General features: G+C 34.5%; 1 protein-coding gene across 1 annotated transcript in view; it reads left to right on the plus strand.

The window, feature by feature from the left end:
* The first annotated feature begins 1164 nt into the window (after nt 1-1164).
* LOC130217157 (very low-density lipoprotein receptor-like) overlaps nt 1165-20786 on the plus strand; it is a 32216-nt gene continuing 12594 nt past the window's right edge. The window contains exon 1 of the mRNA XM_056449203.1: nt 1165-1807. Within this exon, the coding sequence (XP_056305178.1) occupies nt 1711-1807 (97 nt within the window). The 5' untranslated portion in view covers nt 1165-1710. The remainder of the gene's footprint in view (nt 1808-20786) is intronic.

Here is a 20786-nt window from a genome sequence, read left to right on the forward strand (position 1 = left end):
CTGCACTGTGTTCAACATCACTCTTTCCTGAATTTTCTCAGCTTCAGATCATTCCAGGTTGTGCAGAGATTTATTTATCTACACTCTGTACTCCAATATGCTTCTTCCTGGATGAAAAAAATGTGGATTTAAGACTGCAAACAAATACAAATGACGCATTAAGGCAAAGATCTTTATTATAATCATTATTTGTGATTTTTTTATTTGTCTTAGTAACGATTGTTTTTGACGCCTTGACAGTTTTGCAATGACCTTTTCCGACCACTAGATAGAGCCATTCAATTTGTGCAAGAAAAGAGACAAAAGAAATGGTACCTGAAGATGAACAAAGAAATCCCTAACAAACCATATTTACTCTATGGATTCAATTACAGTTTATGCTTTAATACGCTACTATCAGCATCCAAAAAGTATATATTATATAATATGCATAAAGACAATTATTGCAAGAAGACTTGCGAAGATTAAGGACGTCTTTATTATAGCAAAAGGGTAGCCAATAACCCCTTTTTTTGGCCAATTGATTAGTTATGATCACAAATGTACTACAAATGCAATGATTAAACTATGGTTAGTGAAGCAAAGCTCAAAAATGTGCGGTTACTTTGATTTAACTACAACAACCATGTTTTATTTTGTTTTATATGCATTAAAACATCGTATGGACAGGCTCAGCCACATAAACCTATTTCTAAAGCTGGTATTAATACATCACGACAATAATATTGAGGATACTAAAAATAACAATAATAATGTAATATAATAAAATGATGATAACAATAAAGTATTTTATTAAAAAATTATAAACACAGAAATGTATTATTTATATTATTATTATTATGTTTAATGATTATAAAACTAATTTACCATATTATAATTAGTTAATTTTGTCCACATTCGTCAGCTTTATCTATCATGCTATTATACTGATTCTAACAAAACACATCTATACAAAACAAAAAACACAAAACACAATTTAAATTGAAAACCTCGTCTGTTCCGTTATGTAACAGAAACCACTACTTTATAAAATAAAGGCTAGTCACTGCACACACTTACTACGAAAGAGCCAAGATGGCTGCCTAGCGGGTTCAGTTTCCTCCGAATGATGGGAAAACAAACGGTCAACCGTAAGCTGAGAGGAACATGCGCAGAAACGCAGTGCCGCGTAGAGCTTTCGGTTTTTTGGACTCCTGTCGAGGCGGGGTGACGTCATGCAGCAGTCCAGCAGAGGCTCCACTTTTCCCCCCTCACTCAAATTGTAACCACCAGCATCAGAAGATCAGAAGCGGTGGGGCACACAACAGAGGACACTTTCTAAAAGATTTATATTGTTTTGTTTATTTGCAGCGGGGACCGCCAATTAAACGATCTTCTTTTAGCATCCAGATCTCACAAAAGGAATAATTTGGTCACAGAAGAAACCGCTTTGATTTTTAGTGCATTTTTAACCAACCCCTGTTTGCATGCTGGTGTTCAGTAAGCAATATACATGAGCGTGCCATTTTACAACACCTCGCCTGTTTAGGCTGGAGAAGCCTCTTTTTTTACATCTATTTTTTTAATGACACATTCTCTACTGCTCAGCTACATTTGCTAGCGTGTGTCGGGGGGCGCAAGAAACAACAGACCACGGCGGACAATCGTGGGGTTTGGATGAGGTGTTTGAATCCAGCCTTACGTGAACAATTGTTGAGATTTCCATAGGCAATGCCATCTTGCAATGCAAACATGCTGGCTGTTGGATTGCTCTACCTGGGATTAGTTCTTGCACTGGAGGTTGTGGATCCCACCAGAGCCATTGAAGGTGAGTAACCGCGATCAAACGTGTTATTTTCTCCATGCATGCATTGAAGAGACAGTGCGTAAAGTTTTCAGACATGGCCTGGTAATAGTAGCCAAAGCTTACAGTAACGCACTTGTGGGCTCCTACTCTCGACACCCGCTCGATATATGATTGTTTCAGGTTTGCAGGATCGATTTTGTATAAAGAAGCACGCCGAAAAGGGCATTTGCGCAGTTTTGTTATCACCTGTGTTCGCTGTCCTCATCCAGAATCGCGCTGTTTATTTATGATCATGAATCATTCGCGTTTTCGGCGCTTGTGCGTTGAAGCCGCGTTTTAAACGACGCGTTTGTTTTTGTGGGGTCAGATTGGTAATGTGGGAGTTGAGTTATTTCATAACAGCTTTGCAGGCCTGTCTGTGTGCTCGCCTGAGTCGTTTATGGAGGCAAACGTCTGTCAGATGATGTTCTGCTGCGTGAATGAATTGTTTCGGTGTGAGTGGAAGCCGAGCTCGCCGCAGGTCTGTTTTGCATGCGGTGGACATGCTCCATATTCCCGCATATTCTCGGCGGTCTATTCAAGTGCACGGAGAGGGAAGCACATCCTCTGCTGGCGCTTCATGCTCGCCCACAAAACATGTCTTGTCGGTTCTTTAGTTTTTGTTTTGCTTGACGTTCCGGTAAACGTCCTTATTTGAGTAATCCTGAATCAGTTCCATTACTTGGCACAAGTTTGCTCAAATAGTTTGAGTTGAAGTGACCTGAGCTCTCGATGTTTATGTTTCTTAAATAGCTTTGCTTCAGGAGCCTGATTTAGTCATTGAAAAATCAAGTGACATTTCTGTTTATTTAACAAAATTAGGCATTTTATTCTTAAATTTTTAAATATAATTTAGTTTCTACAAATATTACAAATTGCACAAATTGTTTGTCCTACAAGTAAGTATATTTTCTTCAGATTTTGATGACAAACAAAACTTATGGGAACCATTTTCCCCCCCTTTTACAAGTTGTCAAGCCTCTTAGTTACATTTCAATATTTGTATAAGCGATATGTTACAAACATGTGATTCACACATTATGGCTTGTGATTCACAATCTGAGAAGTAGATTATAGCATTGCCTGACACGTACCAGTAAACATCCTTATTTGAGGTTGTTTTACTCCAAATCCAGTAATCTTGAATCAGATCCATTACTTGGCACAAGTTTGTTTAAATAGTTTGGGTAGAAGTTACCTGAGCTCTCATACTATGTTCGTGTTTCTTAATTAGCTTTGCTTCAGGAGCCTGATTTATACATTGAAAATCAGGTGGCACTTCTGAGTATTTAACAAAATTAAGCATTGTTACAGTAATCAACATTTGAAGTGGGTCTGAGACTATAATTAAAGTTGTCCTATATCTGTTGAACATCACCCACCCACAGGGGCTGTATGAGATCATATGTTAATATAATTATTAATCACCTGTTTCTAAATGGTCCATCTCTAAAAGTGAGGGGGACTGATCCCCCCCTTCCCCCCCAGTTGCTACGCGCCGGCCCACCCATACTTGTCTTAGGCCAATTAAAAAAAAAAAACTTTTTTCGATCCACTTCAAATGTTGACTGCTGTATTTATTTTCTAAGGAAATTCTGAATTGCACAAATTAATCTGGCAAGATTGTACAATTTTCTTCAAATTTAGATTACAAACAAAATTTACGGGAAGCATTTTCCTCCCTTTTACAAGTTGTCAAGCATTTTAGTTACATTGTAACATTTCTATAAGCGATTTGGTTTTCCCCCTATATAATGATCAAGACAAATTTGTGACCCATTTTTGTGTGGTGATTTACAAAATTGAGAAGTAGATTATGGTATTGCTTGACATGTACCAATAAACATTCTTATTTGAGGTTATTTTACTCAGAATTCAGTAATTAAGTTTGCTCAAATAGTTTAGTTTTTATATTTAAATTCAAAGAGGCTTCTTTGTTTATAGAACAAAAAAAGGAGAATTGTCTTATGTATTTAGGTTAGTAGAAAATAATTAATGTCACAGCAAATGTGCCATAATGTGCCAGCGAACGAAGCTGCATTTAATGTAGCCAGACTTCCTCTTTAAATAGTAGCCTTTACTATTTCTTAGTACAATTTATTTGGTAATGATACAAATTTTGATGTCATACAATGGTTTTTGAGAAGCTGTCAAGGCCCCACACTTTAGTTGTTTCGGAATATATGGATTCATCATTGTTTTCCCCTGTCTCATAATCAGAACAGATCTGTGACCCATTTTTGCATTGCAACCCACCAATTGAGAGCAATTAAAGGGACAGTTCACCCAAAAATGAAAATCGTCAAGTACTCATTCATTACTTGTCACAAATCAGCTTGAGGTTGTTTCTGTTGAACACTAGAAAAGATATTTTGAAGAATGTTGTTGACTGCTATGGTTGTCAGTGGTTATTGGTTTACAACATTTTTTCTCTTTTTCTTTTGTGTTCAGCAGAAAAAAACAAGGTTTGAAACCAGTAGGGTGTGTAATTTTTGAGTCAATTTTTATTTGTTGTTGAAGTATCCCTTTTAAGGGTTATTATAGGCCACGTTTACACTGTGAGGTCTTGATGCCCAATTCCGATTTGTTGCCTATAGACTATTTGGAGGTATGTAAACAAAAACAACGGCCCTAACGCATTTTCTGTTTTACATTTTTAAATTTCTATAGCTTCTAAGAATCCAAAAAGAGCCACATATTGATAAATAATGTTATGATAGCTGTTTTAACATTAAGATATGATTGAATTGCCTCTTGTTACATTAATGAAGTAGTTTGATTACAAGCAGGAAATGTTCATAGACCAACAACATCACCACACTGAAATGGTCTATATCTGATTTTTTTTGCTTGTCCGTTTACACGTTCTTTTATTTGTGACCCATATCCGATTCATGTGTTTGCACTTGCCATACAATTTACAAAGTTGCGCATGTGTAAAGGCGGGTTCTAGAATATGCGCCACACTAGCCATGATGGAAGAAATTGTCTTGCTTTTAGCTCTGCGAAATATGTGAAGTTTGCCCAACTTTAAAATGATTTTGAGGTGGAGGGTAAGGGCCGTCGTCGCAGCTTGCGCCAATGGTTTATATATGGTGTCCTCCACCATTCAGAGGAATTTGTGGATATGAGAGAGGTCTGGTGGGAGCAAATTGTGGCGGGCTTTAAAGAGGAGCGGTGGGTCCGAAATTTTAGGATGAGCACACACACGTTCCTCCTTCTACGTCATTAAACCACAGAGAAGTACCACATTGTCACAAGTTTAACATACAAAATCGAATGCCTCAATAAATCTGATCTGCCTGTTTACATGATAGTCGCATTGTCACTTATCTGATTTATTTCTGATTTATAAAGAAGGCCTGAAACCGATGTCTGAATATCCGAATTCATGCGTTTTTTTTTGTGTTTACATGGTCATAGAACAGATCCGTTTTGTGTCACATATGAGCAAAAAATCAGAATTGGGTGATATTTTAACTGACAGTGTTAACGGGGCCGTAGACGTTTGACACATCTGAATCTTTTTCTCCAGATTTTAATGCCAAACAAAACTTACAGGAAACATTTTTTCCTCCATTTTTACAAATTGTCAAACCTCTACTTCACTGTACTTATGGTTTATAATTTTAGAAATATGTTTTCCCTGTTCATGATCAGGACATACGTGTGTGTGTGATCCATTTTTGGTTTGTGATCAACAAATTGAGAGCCACTAAAGAAGATCATAGTGTTGTTTGACACATCTCAGGCTCAAGCATCTGTAATCCTAGACCACAAAAACAGTCATAAGAGTCCGTTTTTGTTTTTTAATTGAGGTTTATACATCACCTGAACGCTGATTAAGTAAGCTTTCCTTTAATGTTTGGTTTGTGGCTCTTTTATTTACTGATCAAAATTAATGATGGAAATTTGGAGCCAAATTAGAAAAGTAAAATGTATAAATACAAAAAAGTAAAAATATTATGATATCCTAAATTCTTCCTGAGTGTCATGGTGAAACTTTCGAGGGTGAAAATAAAAAGTTTATTTTTAGCTGTCAAGATTGATGTTAAAAACAGCAAAGATTGCTGAAGTCAGCAGATTTTACTAACAGAGCTTCCAGTCTCTTTGTAAAAATAACATGATTCTGCTGCCATCTTTCTGAAGTCATTTTTATCCTTTGGTAATTTGGCTCAAAATATCAGGTGAAAATTTGTCATTTTGCCGCTATTACTTACGTGTACATCAATGACATTTAGTATATTGACTATCAAGACCTTCTGAAGAAAAGTGTACCAAAAACATTTTTAAGTTTAGCTTCAGTTTAATCTTAGCATTCAGCATTCTGTTTTACCTGTCCCGTATTCAAGTGATCTGTCACTCATTTTGGATTGTGATCAATCGAGAAGCCATTAGGGTAGATCATAGTACAGTCTTGATGCATTAGATTCTTCCAAAGGTATTTTTTAAGTATTCACGACACGTGTGATAAATAAAGCACAAATAACTAACCCAGGTGTTAATATTATTGGAGTTGTTTTGTAATATGTGATGTTAAAAATCCAAATATATGACAGGAAAATTGTGCCTACAAAGCAGCCCAAATGCCTTTTAAATGAATAATCCACATAGTTTTCTGTGACATATGAATAAATTATACAACAGTCCTTTGAGTATGGCTTAGAAAACTGAACTACAAATGGCCCACATTTTGAATTATGCAGATCTAAATGTAATGCTCATGCCAGAGAAATAAGTGCATAATTTAGGCCTGATTATAAGACTTTGGTGAATTTTTAAGTCACTTCAGACATAAAATGGAACATTCTGCCATCATGTCATTCCAATTTCATGTCTTCTGTGAAATATCTATGGTAGATATCTAAATAATAAAATCTTGTCTTTATTTTTGCTGACAAACACTATTTAAACGAAAGAAAATATCCATTTAAAGTCTTGACTTTCACTTTTAAATTGATAGTTTAAAAGTATATCCAATAATGAATCCAATACTGAAAACCTGCATACCATTTACTCAACCTCTCAAATCTTTTTTATTTCTTTTTTATGTTGAACAACAAATATGTTATTTTGAAGCCATTCACATTAGTGCTGCATTTATATAGTTTCCGCCTTGATATCGCAATGTATGCATTAGCATTAGTTGCATGAGATATGTGTTTATCATACAGAGTTACAAGATTTGTGGAGTTATTGCAGAGTTTAACCTTAATGGAGTTGAATTGTATAATTTGCATGTTTTTTGCAAGTTTAATAAAGAATAATCACAAAGTATTTATATTTATATTTGTATTTAATTATACTTGTAATTTATTAAACTTTATGCATGATTCACTCCCCTACTTGACCATCCCAATCAATCAAAAATAAATACATTAGGTAACACTTTAGGTATCAATTCTCACTATTAACTTGCTGCTTGATAGCGGAGTCTTCTAACAGAGTCTTCCTCACATTGATTACGCTTACATGGACACCAATAATTGGATTTTAATGTGATTAAGACAATACTCTGATTAAGAGTCTACCATGTAAACAGCGATTTTAGATTAATTTATTCCGATTAAGGTCATAATCGAACTAAAGAGAAATCGATTTAGGACATGTGGAGTATGCCGATTCTTAGTCGCAGTATTGAAGCACAGTACAGACATGTAAACACCTGAATCGAACTATTACCGTCATGTTTTGGGACGCGTTTTGGGACAGGATGAGTCCACACACACACACACACCCACGCACTCTTTGCACCTACAGAGTCAGTGAAGACCACAGACACCTGCATCGTGAAGTGCGGAGGTTTTTGTTTTCTTCCATTCAGCATGCAGTATGAAGTTCCATTAAAAGTACACTCTTCCAGCAGTTCATAGTTGCATCCAATATCTCGTTTGTCATGGGGGCATGCATGAAATGTTCCCGAATGAAAGGGAAAGTGCCAAACCGCAGTTAAAGTAAAAACAACAAATTAAAAATGAAACACCCAAAATTACATGAAACTTAGGAGAAAATGCAGATAGCACGGTGACACAATGACGTCAAACGAATTATGTGCTATAACATTTAAAACGGGATCATGAAAGGAACATTCAAAAAGGATCTCATGTAAACACCTTAATCATATTATTGTCTTATTCAGATTAAGGCAAATAATTCGATTACTGATGTCCATGTAAACGTTGTCACTGTTTATTTCTTCAAAGTCTGTCCTTTCTTTGTCGTATTGCTGTGCGTTAATAACCATACAATTAAGTAACCATGTTCCTTATCATTGTAGACATGTTTGATAGAGTGTCATTTTGTATTTTGCTTTAAATGGCTGTCAAGTTGCATGTTAATTTGCTATGAAGAAAAGGAAATAATTAATTTTTTTGCATTTATGTGAAATCGTGAATATGTCTATATAATCATCTAGCAATTTTGAAATGATTGCTTTTTTGCTTGGAGTAGGCTATTAGGTCCATAAGATCATTTAAAAAATTTTATGAAGTTTTTAAAATAAAATCAGTTTATTACTGTATAAAAATACAACATTTAAAAATATTTATATTTATTGGCTAATATATCGGTTATCTACTTCCAAATCTTAAGAGTTATTGGTTATAGATATCGGCCAAAAAAATCCATATCAGTGCATCCTTGCCTAGATCCAGTAAAAATATTGTTTTGTTTTAAAATTCTGATGAAATAAGTCAAAATTAAGAGTTTTTCCTTAGGACAAGCAAAATTGTCTGCCAATGGAGTAAGTTCACTTTGAAATGTAGATATTTGGACTAGAAACAAAGACAAGATTTTTTTGCATTAATTGTATAAATTCTGTATAAATACAGTGATTAAATACATTCCTATAGCTTCTGGTCAACTATAATTCAGACTTAACATTGCTGCATATCTACAATGTGACTATTTCGGATGTGCACATTGCGATTCGATGCTGAAATGCTATATTGTGCAGCCCTAATCTATAACTTTTAAGACACTTTTGAGTCTTTTCAGCTTCCAAGATGAACAGTGAGTTCTGAACAGTTATGTTGTCAACCATATGTTTGAATGGTTTTGCATATTTGACCCACATGTCTTTCTTCAGACGGCCTGTCAGATGATTTTGACTGTCGCAAATGAGTCACCTCTGCCGAGCTCTGATAATACGTTTAGTTCAGGCCACAAAAAAAGAAGCAAGCGAACCTCGGCAGACCTCAAATGAACCTTTATCTTGTCTAGACAGGATTTGGTGCCTTAGGGATGTGGGTATTTTTATTATACTGGAAAATAAAGATAGCCATCATAAACAAATACTCTGTATTTGAACACAACTCATCATTGCACACTTTCGTAAGTAAGGAGACAAGAATTTCTTGGAGTGTAATGGGAGTGATGTAGGTTTTCTGATAGACGGCTGATCTGGAAATTTGTATGGAAATGATCTGGAGGTTCTTGCGTTGTTATCTTGCTCCATCTTCGCCTTTTCTGGAACATTTGGATAAAGGAGAGCCATCAGCCTAGACATTATGTTTATAAGTTGAGGGGAGGATTGGGAAAGCAGACCTTTTGAGACAGCCCTATAGGATCCAAAGTATGTCTACAGAGGCATTGCTTCACTGTTTTATCACATGTAAAGCTGAGTGTTGATGTTTAATGTACATGCTTGCATTGGCTTCATAGATTGTGGAGTGACCCTTGCAGTAGTTCAGGCGTAGGTGGGTGAGTGAGTGGGCCTGAGCTGGAAATGCTGCACTTACTGTCAGTGACTTCAGCAGAAACTTTGTGGCTTCATGTGGATCATTATTGGAGCAGGGAAACTCTTGCTATTTCTTTGTCCGAGTAGAGCTTAGCAGATGTTTTTCTGCTTTGGACCAGGCAGGAATGTGTATTATTTTTTTTTGTTTGTGTGTAATATTTTTTCTATCACTGTTTAGAGGATTTGTTTGTTTCTCTCATCATTTACTCACTATTATGTTGTTGCAAATTCGATACGAAATTTGTTTATCTAATGAACACAAGTGAAGATGTTTAAAATCAAATCTGAGAGATTTCTTATTTGCCCAAAACACTCAAACAATCAAAACATTCATGCAGAGATCATAAAATATATCCATGCGAATCGATGGGTTTAATCCAAGTCTTCTGAAAAGACAGGATTGCTTAACAAGACGGACAGATTTAATTTGATGCTTTTATATACTAACTTTTACAAATTAACATATGCTTATTTGTGAATGAAAGTGAACAGACCTTCAATGGAGAGACCAAAAACTCTCAGATTTCATTAAAAATATCTGTTTTTATTTTCGAAGATCAATCTTTCTTTATGGGGTTGAGTAGATTTCATTAAAGACTGAACTGAATTTTAGTAGCTTCTCTTCAGGGTGGCGCTGAATAAATGTATGTAAATCGTACATTTTGTGATCTGACCAGTTGTAAACCAGCTGATTCATCAAAGTCCCTTTGAGGCAAGTCATTTCACTTGGCGGCGGCCATCTTTGAAACACCTCTTTAGTCTATGCTCTGGCATTCTGTTTGAATGGTGAAACATCAAGTTCTCCAAAATTGCTTGCCAAGCTAAAGTTCATATTAGGAATCAACAATAACATTAAACAACAACTGTCTCTTTAGTTTTATTTCCGAACGTTTGAATCAGACAAAATCGGCAGAAATTTAAGTCCAGTTCCATCTCCGCCCCAGGAGACTCATCAGTCTAAAGCGATTGCTGATTGGCTCCTGTACTAGAAGGTGGGACTTCATTCGACATATCAAAGAGCATAGAATCACCAAGTGTTGACACTCTGTTGCTGTTTAGTAAACAGCCACTAGTGTCACGCGGATGCCGCTAGTGTCACTCAGCAGCCATTTTGGAATGAAAATTCCCGTAGAACAACAGCACGGACAACTAACTCTAGACAGAATTAATTAAAATATTAAGTTAAATATGAGTTAAAATATTATATATTGATACACCCCCACTAAAGAAAACATAAAAAAAAACATTTCAATGAAAAGAAAACAATTTCTAAAATGTTAACAAGTCTAATTTTAATATATTATCTGTTTAACTTATAATATGAAAGTAAGGTTAACAAAATAAATTAAGATTTTTTTTAGTTTTACTTAAATAAGGGTGATGCAAAAATGAGTATACCCCACATCAAAAACTACTTTATCTAGTTTGTATGGCCTCCGTGATTTTTTTATGACAGCACCAGGACTTCTAGGCCTCGAATTAACAAGTTGGCTTCATTTTGCAACATCTATATTTTCCATTCTTCGAAAATGACTTTGAATACACTCGGGAAAAGATAAAACACTTTATTTAAATTGTTTTCTTTTCTTTTTCTTAATTGTTTTAACAGATAGTTTTGCATTAAAATACTCAAAACACATGCAAATACACAAATGCATTGCAAATAGCACAGACCACAACAAAATGTGTCGGAGAACCCAAAAATTTAAAAGACTGTTTATTAGATTTTATGGAGATGCACTCCCACTGCAGAATTATCCCAATCCATCTAACATTATATTTTCTTTCTGAATAGAGATAAGTCATCTGGTGAAATTGTATTTGTATCACATTGTATATCGCAAAATAAAAAAATATCACAAAGTTAAATATTTCCAGTGCAGACCTATACAAACTCTTATTACTGCCTAGGTATACCTAGAGTCTTTTGTAGGGTACCTTCAGCTTCATTTTAGTTAGCAAAACTGATTTTAGGATTGCTGAAGTTAATGTGGAAACCTTCACAATGTGGATATTTTAAAAACTTTCACACTACTGAAACTTTACTTTATAGTTTTCACAACTAATTCACAAGTTAACCATACTTGTATTTGTATATCCCAAACGACACAGTTAAGCTAATGTAACCTTTACTGTACATTTAAACTTAACATATCTCAATTGTATGAGCTTCAACTGATTTGCTCATTATAAATATATGCAAACCAATTGCCTTAAAACACCAAGCTACTCCTGCCATCTATAATTGAACACAGAGAGAATAGCAAAAACAAATAACGCTACTCATACAAATCAGTTTATCTTAACTGTGTTTTTTTTAAAGGCATGCAAAGAACACAAACAATACAGATCAACAAATTGTACATCAAGTTACTTAACCCCTTGATTTGTAGGTGGTAAATTCTTCAGTACATATTTAAGGTTTTGGTCTAAACTTGAACTTGAAGCGATACTACATCACATTGTATATATTGTATCTTTCAAGTCTGTACTCAAAAAGTGTGGTGACAGTTAAGGAGGTAAAAAGCATTTATGTATTTAACAAAGACGGTATACATTAAAAATCTTTTTTAAAAAGTATTTTCTGTTGTTTAATGTTTATCAGATTTGAAATCATTTAAATTAATTTCCATTGTAATCTTCATCTAGTTTCCGCTGTAAATTTTTCGCAGCATTAACACTGATCGTAACCAACCAGTCTTTTTGTCTTCGGCTTGATCAACGCAGCATCTGATGTCCACATCTGTCTTTGAGGCTCAGATACTCCGGAGGTTTCTTCAATCCTCTTCTAATCTGAATAAGTCCACGAATCCTCCCACATTCATACATTAATACATGTGTTCATACATTCAGTGTTCATTCAGCCATTGGTTTCTCCCACTCCGTTTGATGAATGAATAGAGCTACATTATAACCCTCTCTCTGACAGTCTCATTCAGGCTGGGATTTCTTTTGTTGTTGTTCGTTGAAGAGCTTCGCAATGGCAAAGTCTCTTATGTAATCTTTATTTTGTGTAAATGCTGCTCAGCAGATATTCAGTTGTGACCACTTAAAGTAATACTCAATGTTAAAAAACTAAAAGAAAACATTATACCCTATTGGTTTCCTCAACCGTCTGAGGTGATTAGGCATGGGGCGAAATAAGATTTTGACGGTATGATAACCTTGCAAATAAATATCACGGTATTGTGATCACTGCTATAAAATATATTCTTTTTAAATGTCTGGGTTAAAAAACTTTCCCCTTTGAACACAATATATTTTATTTTGGCAAACATTTTAAATATTTTGGAACAGTAAACGTGTCAAGCTAAATTGTTCAAATGAATTATTGACTTCTGCTGTCTTCATTTATTTCAAAAGCACAGTTTATTGTACAATTTAAAACAACATCTTTGGATATCTTTTCTTCTGGAGACACTGTTGTCCTAAAAAACAAAAACAAAAAAAATGTAAATAAAAAATCTTACTCCTATGTTACGAACGGTATAGCAGAAAATTTTGACTGTTTTAATACCTTGACTTTTCCAAACCGCGGTATACCTTGAACACAGTTATCGTCCCATGCCGAGAGGTGATGATTGTGATATCATGAAATGCTTGATTGCATATCTGTTTTTTTATATACTGGAAAAAGACATTTGATCAACCTAGACAAATTACTTCACCTAATTGCTGAAACCAACATAGAATTTTTGACCAATAGCGCTATAAATTTGGAGGCCGATATCCAGTCTTTTTGTAAATATACGTATTTTCTGCTTGATTTCTGAGAAACACAATCCAAACACTCACAGTGAACAACAGATTTTATTTTAAAGCTTAACTTTAGAAAAGTTTTAACTGATCTTTATGAACTTTATTAATCAATTATAAATTTTTATGGCCAACTTTCTTTTATATAACAGATATTGGTTTGTTTTTTTGCCCGGCAAAAATAAACAAAAATATAAAGCAACCAACTCACTGAATATTAACCAAAATCAAAATACCAGTGAAATACACCATAAAATACAGAAATACGACCTAATTTAGCAGCTTAAAGATATGTTTGTTATCGGACCTAAAAGGAAAACATTAAAAATTGCATTCATCCAACACAGGCTCATTGATGTGCTCTGGGATACATTTTTGAGAACCGAGAAAAATGTGTTTGTGGGTATATATATATATATATATATGGCTGAGTTTTTTGTGTAAAACAAATTCTACGGAGAGGTACAGTATGGAGGTATGGATAACCTGGACATTTGTAGTCCTGACAGATTTCCTCGGTAGTTCACCACGAATAGTTTCAGACTTGGGATGTGAAGCGGAGCATCGTTCGAGTCCGGTGAAGGACGATTCCAGAAACCAGGTAAAACGAAACTCAAAAAAAGCTGTGTGACGTCATGGTAGAAGCACGAAACGGAAAATTCTGTCATCATTCTCTAGATTATTATCTACTCCTCCACTTGTTCCAAATATATTTGAACCTCTTTCTTTTGTTGAACAGAAATATACATTGAATAATATTAACATACACTTAAAAAATTATTCAAAGATGATTACTTGGATTTACTAAATTTTTTTACGTTAAGTGGTTGTGAACAATTTATTTGGGCTGAATTTAAACAAACAAATTAGGTTGAACAGTATTAAATTTTATTTGTTTGTTGAAATTCAACACAAATAAATTGTTTTCAACAGTTTTGCATGCAACACTTTTTTCAGTGTATACTAGCCATATTTTCCCCTCAAATTGATGTCAACAGCCATTGTTTTTAACTTTAAACTTTAAAATTCTTTTGTGTTCAGCAGAATAAAAAACATATAATAGTGTGGTACAATTTTGAGGGTTAGTAAGTGAGTAGTATATTTTGAATTTTTGGGCGAACTCCTTTAACTCCATTTAAAATAATGCAATTCAGATTCTGCTCATCAGATCTTTCCAGTTTCCGTGTGGTTTAAAAAAGGTTGCTTTCAATTTTTTTGCTAATATGATTCAAAATAAAATGCTTGTGAAGTGACTTTTCTTTCTTGAAAATATTCAGCCTACACTGACTTGATTGTGTACAATCATTGATTTATCCTTTCAAAATTTACCACGTGCTTGAAAAATTGTAAATATAATCTTTATTAGGTGATTCCATAATTTTGTTTGGGCTTTCAGGATTACAGTAATTTTAGGGCTCTAAAAACTTCTAATGACAAAAAATAATCTTCACGTTTCATCTTTTAGATGCTTGAAATAAAGATGTTGTCCTCTACATTTATTATATCCCTATTGTTCCTTTTATTGATTCTTCACAGCTTTGACAAAATAAAAATCTGAATTATTTGTCGCCATATAAGAATTGCCTCCTGAAATCAGAAAAGCACAATGTAATAGCATTAGATTGCTCAGCTGGAGTCTTACCACCCAGGGCCTGTGGAGGCTCTAATCTCTGTCTTTTGACCTTCCCTCTGCCCGGGAAGCACTGTAGACTCCTCTGCGACTGAAGGATAAATCCGGATTTGCATAACCGACTAGGATGCTCCTCCTTGTGTGAGTGGTTGGAAGCTATGGATGAAAGGACATTGTTGATGGTAGTGAGTTGAGTGTGTTGTAATTGGTGTTTTGGGCTTGGGCATTAATGTCTACCACTGCTGCACCCAAGAGAAAGAGACTGCATGTAGCAAAACAGAAGAAGACGCTGCTGTTGAAGTGCCAGTGACAGCTAACATCAGCGAGCGGTTAGCAAGTTCTTCTTTCAGCTGCTGGGACATACTCTTTAGAAAGTAAAAAGAAATGACAGAAATCACCATCAAATTATTTTATAAGAAAAGCAAATAACTTGTATGCAGATCTGAGAATTTTGATGTTTTTAAACTGATAAGCTATTATTATTAATATTTGTTTGGTTTAATTCCTCGACCCATTTATTAAGTGAATTGAATAAAACTAAAATTAGGGAGAACATTCTTCAAATTAACTCATTTTATATTCACTGTGTTGTTTTACTTGACTAAAACTAAAACAATTTTTCGGAATTAAAATAAGTGTCAACAAAAAAATAAAACTAAATAATTTGAGGTAAACTTCAAGAAACTTGAGGTATTTCTGTTTGATGCCAAGTAAATATTTTTAATTTTCAATTATTTGAAATTTATTTGATTAAAAACTACATAAACACACACACACACACAAACACACACACACACACACACACACACACACACACACACACACACACACACAAACATGCATACACAAATGTAAAAAAGCACAACAACATTACCAAAATGTTACTTAAAATTAAAACGAAAGCACAAGATAAATAGGAAAAACAAATGCAAACTACTAATAAAACCTTTAAAAAGTGCTCCGTGAACAAAAATGATAAATGTTTATATATGTGTAGGGGTTTAGTAAAAATGTCGCTTTATTTGGCTCACTTGTGAATGGTTTTCGATAAAAGATTCATCTAAATAAATAAATATAAATTTATTAACAGAAATTGTTTTTTCAGGTAGGCTTGGGCGGTATGCAAATTTTTATACCGTCAAACCCCCTCCTTATTTTACCTCGGTACGGTATTATCGTGAATAATAAAAAAAATTATGATGTGACAGCTTCACCAAACCATTGGCTTGTGCCTAAACTGTTCAGAAACTGAATACCAAACACTAATACTGAAACAATAACAAAATAACATGCACAACAGTATTAACAACTTTTATTAGCAATAAATAGCAGTTTATAAAAAAAGAGCAAACATAACAATCAAACTGAATTAGATTAACGTAAACATCCAGGGGTGCGTTTCTGAAAACAATCGTTTGCCAACTAAGGTTGTAAGCTGTGTTGTTACAAACATAGTTGTTGATTTGGCATTTCCCAAATCCATTGTTCCAACAAACATTCGCAAACTGCGTCGCAAACGTCTATGCTTGCAACTACACCTCTGGAGCTGTAGTTAGAAACAAAGTTCCTGGCTGTGTTCTATTCTCAGTTATCCCCCTATGCCCTATTCGTTTAGAAAATTCTAACATTTAAAATTGGTGGATTAAATGATTAAAAAAAAAAAGCGTTAAAATCATCACTCTTAGGTGTAATTTGCTTTCCAAGTATTTTTACAGTTCAGTTTTAGCGATCTTCATGCTTACAATTGCACTCCCTTCACAGTGCACTTTCAAAACATTGATGTCATTTTGAACACAGCCATGGCTCATGATGAAAGCTATATAGGTGACCTGTTATTTTAAAAGTGGAATTTACATTACGTCGGTCTCCAAAGCTTGTCTAAACAAAAAACACAGCATACGTTACTCATTTAAATTTATAGTAGGTTATTTATTGAATATCTGTACTGTATAGGACATGGGCCTGTTGTTTTGAACATTTCTGCAGTGGTTTGAATGTGTCAATTGTAAAAGACTTTTCAAAAAAATAAAATAAATAAAAAAATATATAAACAATATCCTATCTAAATAATAATATTATTAATAGTAATGATATTAAGTAGGATTTTTTTCCCATTTCTTAATAAATAGCCTACTGTAAATTAGGTCAACAACCATTAACAATTTATATGATTTATATATGAGATTAGAATACGTGTTAGCTTAGTGGTTTTATATGAAATAGGTCTATTCTTAATAATATTTGTAAAGGAAACATAAATAGGTCCTATATGTGCCGTTTATAAATATATTTCAATTAATATTGGAAACGAGTGCCTGTTTTTTCTAAAACTTATATTGGATTTTTTTATTTAAATGTGTGTTCGTGTCAAACAATATAATTTGCACATAAAATGATGTTTTTTTTCGCTGAAGAAGTTGTTACCACCCCGTTTAGAGCATCATTGTGGGCATTTTACATTATAACTAACGGGCTTCACATTATGGATCTGCAACAGAGAAACTACGGGTTTTGGGAAAGACTCGTCACTACATTGTTCTTTTCCCAACTGACGCGTCGTACTATGATAGTTCAGCTGCGAGTTATTGTCGTTGTTTGTGAACAGTTTTTGCACTGAGGCTCGCACACAAATCAATTAATGTACCACATCCTTAAAGGACTTTTTTTTTTTTTTACAATGTGTGAAAAGAGACCATTTCCACAAGTATTTTGTCACTGCAACAGTACAGGATTTCCAATGCAGACTGTCCCTTTTGTATTTTGTTGTTTTACCGAAGGCCCTTATTATTATTGGCTGTGTCCTTGCAGTTGGACCTAGATGTTTAGTCAATCAAACTCGGGTCCTTCCTCGCAGCAGTTAGTGGATAGTAGTTTCGTATATGCAACCTTAGGTTCAAGATATTTTCATCTGTCGCTGTCATCTTTTTGTTTACCACCTCTCCCTTCTCGTTCGGTTGAAACCTGTAATACTGCCAAACTGCAAAGTTGTGATTTCTTTCTCCTCTACACTGTCTCGTGATGTCAACCATGCATGCGCATTTTCAGACATTAAATAAATTATATTTTATCCTTGTCTCCTATATAAGTGCAATGTATTATGACTGCAAAATGGTATTGAAACTGATACTGTTGTTATTTTTAGGTACCGCAGTATACAATATAATTGAATTACCGCCCAAGCCTATTTTCGGGTGACCTTTTTTTTCAATAGTCAATTCTCCTGTATTCTTTCTATAATAACCCAGATGAACTCAACCTGCTGAAACTTCTGTCAATTGTTTTAACATTATTGCTCTAGCATCAGGACATCACAGAAACTTCTCAAAGCCATTTCTATCCAAATCTTTGGTGCTAAAAGCCGGTCTGCAGCACACCCAGAGCTGTGAAGAATTCAGTGCAGTTACTCATCCTGGAGGAGAACGGCAGTTTACCAGCAATGCATTTGATGGTCATGAAAGTGTCTCGGGCCTTTATTGTGCTCTGGGCTGACTTGTAATCAGCCATTGTGTTGTTTATATGAAATGACCGGTATTAGGAAAGAAACAGGTGTTGCGTGAACATCATAGCTGCCCTTTAATAGTTCTATGGGTGCTTTACATGTGGGAACATGCTTGGGCAGCTCCTCCAATCTCTGTAAATCCTGTTTGTAGCTCTGCGTGTTGCATATAAATGTATTATGGCTAGAAGCACTTTGTGACTTTTGTGTGTTTAGTGAATAGGCATAAATGAAGTATAACGGATATTAACTGAAAGGAAGTCTAGGCAAATAGTAATAACATGTTATAATAATAATAATAATAAGGGAAATCAGTTGATCAACACAACGAGGAACAGGGAGAGACCTTTTATGAATGGATTATTTGAGTACAAAGGAGTAAAAAAAAAAGTATAATATAGTTTTCTGAAACTCAAATGGCACTGGGTAGACAAGGATAGCAATGGATATGCATGCTCTTTACCTTTAACTTTGCAAACGTACACAAAATTTGCTTTGTGTGTTTGTTTAAATTAAGAGGTTATAAATAACAGTCCATCGCCCCCAAGATATTATACATACCCCAAGCAAAAGAGGTCCTTCGCTTATATTTCAGTGACCTTTCATTTATATTTTACTAAGTTTTTATTTTTATTTTAAAATGAATATAAGCAGAAGGGTTGGGCAATAGGCCAATAATCTCTTTTCCATTGAACATTACAATATAATTATTACTATGTCTTTTATATTTAATTAGTGGACTTGAAGCCTAACTACAACATGATTGTTGTTACATTCTTGAATGGTTATTAAAACCATCGGGTTAATGAACGTTTACCCGTTAAAGTGATTGATTTGTTAAATGTCTTTGCAAAAAAGATGCACAAATATGCACGATATTAAGGGAATGTTGTGCAATGTTGTCTCAAACAAACAAACAAACAAACAATAATAATAATTTTAAAAATGATAGATTAGTGGTGCATCACAATTTTGTCTGTTTATGTTTATGGATATGCTGTGCTGCACTGTCCGGAGCACTGGTTTTACTCTCCTTCCAGCTGTAGATACTGCGGACACAGAAAGAACTGCGCAAAGGCAACAATTTGTACAATATTTGGTCGGGAAAAAACGATCTGAACATCTGCAATCAGTTAAAAAAAAATCTGAAGACAAAGCTGTCTAAATGAAATGTTTAGCAATGCATATTACCAATCGAAGATTGAGTTTTGATATATTTTTGTAAAAAAAAAAATTACAGTATCTTCATGGAAAATTATCTTCTTTACTTTAAAATTCAAATGCTGCTTTGCATAAACGAAGAATCGATCATTTTGACCCACACATTGTGTTTATAGCTGCTGTGCTCCAGGGTCACAAATGTGGTTATTTTATTGGATTGTTTTGGTTTTCTGCCTTGTGTATTCAGAATTTTTGGTTTCAGACAATAATTTTCATTTCTGTGCATCCCAAGATAAGCGATAAATGTTTATGTGTGATATTACTCAGATTATTTATGATCGTGTCTGATTACAATGTTTCACAATCTGCTTTTGAAGAAATATTTTAATACGTATCGTTCCACTTCATAGGCATTTTATGAGCTGTTTGAATTCACTAAACATTCAGAATAACTGTTCAGAAGATCTGGTGACATTATGTGTGAGCAGCAATCCAGTACATGGTCTCAACACTATTTCATGGCAATTTGTAACATTTTGATTTAGTGGCTAATTCATATGAATTCACACACTTTAGTTTGATTTGCCTTTCATCACAATGATGTTTGGGTTTAGGGCTGGGGTTTTGCGCCATGCCTCCTTTTAAAATTTGCACAATTATTACTGAACTTGTATGAATTAACCACTAAACTGACTAAATGTACAATAGTTATGTTTCCTCGCCTCATCGTGCTGTTGTGTGTGCTCACATGTTTGAGTTTGTATGGACACTAGTGTGTTTTTCAAGGTTATTTTCTCTGTTTCAAAAGAGGTGGACCCTCAACCTGCTCAGTGTGATGTGCCTTAAATAGGTGACTGGACTAAGTTTGGCACTGGACACAGAAATCCAGCTCTCTGAACACAGAATATAACCTAACTGCACTTCCCTTCACCCTCGGGCTAACCCATATCCCGTCATAGCGGGCTTTTTTTAAACCTTTCGCATTGGAGTATCTTTTTTTTCTTTGTTCCAAGTGCTCGGTTTTTTTGGCCATTGAAGGTGTCGACGACGCTTATGTCTGTGTGTAATTTGCCATACGTTGTTATGTGAAGTGAATCCAGACTTTGATGATGAAGTGTTAGAAAATACCAGAGCAAAAAAAAACAACCACGTACTCCGATATTGTTGAGAATGTTTGTTA

The sequence above is a fragment of the Danio aesculapii genome, chromosome 23 (genome assembly GCF_903798145.1).
Source record: "Danio aesculapii chromosome 23, fDanAes4.1, whole genome shotgun sequence".
Classification (NCBI taxonomy): domain Eukaryota; kingdom Metazoa; phylum Chordata; class Actinopteri; order Cypriniformes; family Danionidae; genus Danio; species Danio aesculapii.